The sequence below is a fragment of the Erythrolamprus reginae genome, chromosome 6 (genome assembly GCF_031021105.1).
Source record: "Erythrolamprus reginae isolate rEryReg1 chromosome 6, rEryReg1.hap1, whole genome shotgun sequence".
NCBI classification, from domain to species: domain Eukaryota; kingdom Metazoa; phylum Chordata; class Lepidosauria; order Squamata; family Dipsadidae; genus Erythrolamprus; species Erythrolamprus reginae.
The window spans coordinates 23,897,012-23,903,011 of record NC_091955.1 but is presented as its reverse complement, the minus strand read 5'-3'; the positions used below and the strand labels follow the sequence as shown (position 1 = coordinate 23,903,011).

General features: G+C 44.5%; 1 protein-coding gene across 1 annotated transcript in view; it reads right to left on the bottom strand.

Moving 5' to 3' along the window:
- LOC139168964 (uncharacterized) overlaps window positions 1-6,000 on the bottom strand; it is a 39,794-nt gene continuing 33,794 nt past the window's right edge. The window contains exons 10-11 of the mRNA XM_070754748.1: window positions 3,812-3,959; window positions 1-11 (exon numbers count right to left, since the gene is read on the bottom strand). Of these exons, the coding sequence (XP_070610849.1) occupies window positions 1-11; window positions 3,812-3,959 (159 nt within the window). The remainder of the gene's footprint in view (window positions 12-3,811; window positions 3,960-6,000) is intronic.

Below are 6,000 nucleotides of genomic sequence, written 5' to 3'. Positions count from 1 at the left end.
TTACAGCATTCCTGTCAAACAGACAACAAGTGGTCAAAATAGGAAGCATCATATCCATCCCCGTCCCAGTTAAAAGCGGTGTTCCCCAAGGTAGTGTACTGGGACCAAAGCTCTTCATTCTCTACATCAATGACCTTTGCGGTTACATCACAAGCAACAGTGTCCTCTTCGCCAACAATGTAAAACTCTTCAACACCACCGATAACACAACTACTCTCCCAAAAGGCCTGAACTCTATTTCTGAGTGGTCTAACACACGGCAACTCCAAATCTCATCTAGCAAATGCTCTATCCTACACATTGGGAAAAAGAATCTGAACTCCAAATATGAACTGAATAATCAAATTATCACAGATAATCCCCACTCGGTTAAAGACCTCGGTATACTAATAACAAAAGATTTAAGTGCCAAAGCCCACTGCAACAATATAGCTGAGAAGGCTTCAAGAGTTGTAAACCTAATCCTATGTAGCTTCTGCTCTCGCAATCTTACACTACTTACCAGAGCTTACAAAACTTTCGCCAGACTCATCCTCGAATACAGCACATCGGTTTGGAACAGATATCACATCTCAGACATTAACACCCTTGAAAATGTCCAAAGATACTTCACCAGAAGAGCCCTTCACTCATCCACTCGAAACAGAATACCCTACGAGACTAGACTTTCAATCCTGGGCCTAGAAAGCTTAGAACTAAGATGCCTTAAACAAGTTCTAAGTATTGCCCACAAGATCATATGCTGCAACGTCCTGCCTGTCGGCGACTACTTCAGTTCAACCACAGCAACACAAGAGCACACAACAGATTTAAACTTAATATTAATCGCTCCAAACTTGATTGTAAAAAATATGACTTCAGTAACCGAGTTGTCGAAGGGTGGAACTCATTACAGGACTCCATAGTGTCATCCCCAAACCCCCAACACTTTACCCTTAGATTATCTACGATTGACCTATCCAGATTCCTGAGAGGTCAGTAAGGGGCGAGTACAAATGCACTAGAGTGCATTCCGTCCCCTGTCCTATTGCTCTCCTATATCTCCTATACCTTTCTTCTATTCCTATATCTCTTCTATTCTTTCATTGATATGTTCTATTACTTTATCTTCTTTTCTATTCTTTCTTAGATATATTTTACTATGAGTATCTCCTCTATAATATTTGTTTGTTTGTTTTGGTAGATTTTCATGGGTATATGTATGTAGATTATTCTGAGTTCGGGTTTTGCCCCATGTAATATTTTGAATGTCTATGCGATGTTTTGGTGAAATCACATTCACCATCATCAGGCTGAAGTTGTAAGCTTCATGCTGCTGTAAATTATAGTTTGTTTGCAACTGCCATTTGTTCCTTATAAATAGTGGTGGGGGTGGAGATTTGGTTTGAATGTAGCAAATAGATTGGGTGGCTGTGTTTTAATGATTTGATTGGTTGGTGGAATGACATTTAGTTGAAGGATTGACATGGTGATGATTGTGATATGTTTTTTTGTTTAGGGCTGGTTTCCAAATTTCTGGGAGGCGGGACGTGTCATCACATTTATTCATACTGAGGGGGTGTTTTTCTATTTCTATGGCTTCCATGATTATTCTTTTATATATGTGTTCTGTTTTGGAGAGTAATTTAGTTTTTTCGAAGTCAATTTTATGTCCTTTTTTTTAATGTGCTGGAAAAGGGAGGAAGTTTTTTCTTCTTTTTTGACTGCATTTTTATGCTCTGCAATGCATGCGTTTATTCTTCAATTAGTTTGTCCAATGTAAAACCATGCAAAACATGTGCAGCCACATACATTGGACATATTTTAATATATATTTTAATAAATATACAGTGATCCCCCGGTTATTGCGTCCCCGACCATTGCGAACAGGGTAATTCGCGATTTTTCAACCCGGAAGTCAAAATACCATCTACGCATGCGTGCCGGGCACGCATGCGTAGATGGCAGCGGCTTCCCTGGGTCTTCCCCCTCTTGCTGGCGTCAGCGAGGAGTTTCCCCACCGCCCACGCAAACTCTTCGCTGCCGCTCGCCCGCCCTTCGCCTGCCCACGCCGTTCGCTCCCCCCTCTTGCTGGCGGGAGGGCGAGAAGCCCTCCCCAGCACCCGCTCGCCCGCCCTTCGCCGCTCGCCCGCCCTTCGCCCTGGCGGAGAAATTCCAGCCCCCACCTGGTCCCGCCCGATCCTCCTCCCTGAGGCAGCTCGCCCTCCCATGGCCGCTTCCTCCACCCTCCATTGCAAGCCCTCGCCACCGCAGCCAACGCGCGCTGCGATCTTCAAGCCCGGCTCCTTTCGGCCCAGCATCCCGGGCCAAGCAGCTGCCTTCCGTGACTGAGCCTGGCTGGCCCGGAAGATCGTAGCGCGCGTTGGCTGCAGCGGCGAGCGAAGCCAAGCCGGCAGCAATGTCGCCGCCTGTGCAGCCAACGCGCGCTACGATCTTCCGGGCGAGCCAGGCTCAGTGACGGAAGGCAGCCGCTTGGGCCGAGAGGAGCCGGCCTTGATCCGCCAATGCGCGCTACGATCTTCCGGGCCAGCCAGGCTCAGCGGATCAAGGCCGGCTCCTCTCGGCCCAAGCGGCTGCCTTCCGTCACTGAGCCTGGCTGGCCCCGAAGATCGTAGCGCGCGTTGGCTGCAGCGGCGAGCGATGTCGCCGCCGGTGCAGCCAACGCGCGCTACGATCTTCCGGGCCAGCCAGGCTCAGCGGATCAAGGCAGCCGCTTGGGCCGAGAGGAGCCGGCCTTGATCCGCTGAGCCTTCACATTCCTCCAAGTCATTTCGCCGCTCATGTCCTGGCTAAACCGGGCAGCAGGAGACAGGCTTTGAGTTTTGGCTGCGGGGCGAGGGAGTTAGGAAAGTCCTACTTCTCCCCCCGCAGCCAAAACTCAAAGCCTGTCTCCTGCTGCCCGGTTTAGCCAGGACACGAGCGGCGAAATGACTTGGAGGAATGTGAAGCTGAAACCGGCCGGTTTCAGCTTCACATTCCTCCAAGTCATTTCGCCGCTCGTGTCCTGGCTAAACCGGGCAGCAGGAGACAGGCGGTGGGCTGGGAGCCGCAGGCGAAAGGAGCTTGGGCATTGTTCTCCGGACCCCGCCCGCAGCCTGGAGAGGGAAAGGGCCGCCGCGGGGCTGAGCGGGCGGGGTCCGGAGAACAATGCCTGGCGCCGCGCTCCGATGCCCGAGCTCCTTTCGCCTGCGGCTCCCAGCAGCACTTTGAATCCAGCAGCTTCTGCTGGATACGGGCGGTGGGTGGGACGAGCGGCGCGGAAGCCAGGGGCTGTGGCAGCTCGCCCCCCCATCGCCCGTATCCAGCAGAAGCGGCGGGATTCAAAGGGATTCAAGGCTAACTTCTGCGCTTGGCTTGAGGACTCAGCTCGGAAGCTGCATGGGTGTTTTAAAAGGTCTCCGCCGGCATGGGGGACTTCCTACCATCTCCCGAACCCCCAACTCGGGTTTGGGGGGGTGCTAAGAAGCCCCCCATGCCGGCGGAGACCTTTTAAAACACCCGTGCAGCTTCCGAGCTGAGTCCTCAATCTTCGGCTCCTCGCTAGCGCTGCGGAAGTAAAAACACCATCTGCACATGCGCAGATGGTGTTTGTACTTCCGCAGCGCTACTTCGCGAAAACCCACTCGTTGCGGGGGTTCGTGGAACGGAACCCTCGCAACGAGTGGGGGATCACTGTATTCTCAATGTAGGAACAGAACCATGGCCAAACTATTTCAAACACTAATGCATCAGAAAGTATTGGATGTCTTCTCTTAAACTCCCACAGTAGAAGATACAAAGCATCTAATAAACGGTTGCAAGCATACCTTACGTTCCATTCTTTCCATTTCCATCTGGAGTTGCACTTTATCATCCTCAAAGTCAATACAATGATGTTCTAAATCTTCCAAACAACCTTTTGTCCTCAATTTCCTTTCGAGGGCAACTTCTAGTATGTTCTGCACTTTCCTCATTGTTCTCTAAAAAAGATTTTTAATGAAATTATTCATACAAAGTAAACTGAAATGGTTATATTTTAACTTACCTAAGTAATATTTATAATGGGTAAAAATGTTCAATGACATATATTTATGAGTTTGTGCACGTATGTATATGTCTCTATGCTCATATATACTATATGGGGGGGGGAGGCAAAGTTGTCTCTTCTATGATATGTGGGCTTTTTAGTTTTCTTTTCTGACCAATATCAACCAAAGCAATCAATTTTTTGCAGAAGAAATGCAAAAATTATTTAAAGGGTGCAATAAAATGGCAATATTTCACTTCCTTATAAAGTCCATCATTATCATATTACCATATTCAATTAATATAGTGTCTCCAAGAGAAAATTAAGCTTAGTTTAGAAATCTGTATCCTGAAAAATGATGACATTGATGGAATTGACATAACATAAATCATACTTACCTATCTATTTGCTCAGATTCACATTTAATGACTTGGTCGTTTAAACTATTAAATTTTGTAATTAATTGTGTATTTCTCTCTTCAATCACCTGAACTTGCTTTTCAGTTTTACTTCTGAGCTTACTGAATTGATCATGTAGATCTGTCAATGCTTTATCTTTGATAATGGCTTTGTTCTGAAAATCTTCAAGCTGTTGTTTGAGTAAGATATTTTCTCTTTGTACTTGTGCTAAATGTTCATGCATAGATCTCTCTTTCATTTCATATGTGCTTATTTGAAACTTTGCAAGCTGTTGTGCTTTTTCAAGTTCTTTCACTTGGCTCTGTGACTGGTTTAGTTCTCTTTGAATACTGTCTAACAACAAGTTCTTTTCCCGGAGACTGTGGCAAAGTTTATCTTCAAGATTATTAGCTTTACTTTTAGGTTTCCCTAACTGTTGAGACAAGCCACTGTTGGTTTCTCGTACAGTACATACATGACAATTCAATTTGTTTTTTAAGCGGACCCATTCATCCATCTCTCGCTGAAGCAATAATTCAATATCACTTTTTGATACCTGACAATCAAGTTCCTGAAAAGCAGAACTCAAACGAGAGCGTAGTGAATCAAGTTCTATTTCCTTTTTTTAAAAAAAATATTTTTTATTGATTTTTAACAATTTAAAATCACACAACATAAAACAGTGCGTAGTGAATTGTGAACACCACACCGACATACACACATTCCCCACCACCAAATTGGGGGTATTTCTTGTATAATCCACTTAACCCAAGAGCAATATATCTGTTTACATATTATACAGTGATTTCAGTTTATTTCTTGTAGCTTGGTCTCGGATTCTGCTCGTCATATATCGTAAGGGGAGGACAAGGCAAGATAATCAAGTTCTATTTCCAATCTTTCTTTCTTTTCCTCAGGATGTTCCAATTTCATTGCAACCTCAGTTTCTGATACATTTGTTTGTCCACTGTATTGAAAAACCATTTGAGTCAGTTCTTTATTTTTTTCCTTCAAACCTTCTATTTCTTCCAAACGTTTGCTTTCACCCTCCTCAAGCTGAATCCTGATGCGAACAACGTCTAATTTTAATTCATCAAGTTCATGTTGTAACATTTGACTTCTGAGTAATAATTTTTTTTCAATCATCTGAATATTTAATAAGAAGAAAGATAGCAAATAAATTAATTCATAGAATCTAGAGATGTAAGCTACATTCTAGGAGATCAAACAAATTTGTGTTGAATAAAAGTTATCAATCAACAGGTAACACTCAGAATATCTAAACATTTCTTCAGAAATGGACATGTTACGTCTCTCATGAATTCCTCAGAGAGACGATATGGAAGGTGCTGCTCCTGATTGTGGCTTTCCAATCATTCATCAAACACTGAGAACAAAAATCCGGATAGTTTTTGCCTGAATAATTACTTTTTATTCTGATAGAGCATAACAATTGTATCATTATATGAGAACTATCTATTTTCCTTTTCAAAATAATATATTCCATTCAAATACAGTAGTACCTCTAGATATGAGCTGCTCCACATGCGAGTATTCCAAGATACGAGCCACGAGGGGAGAGAAATTTCTTCTCG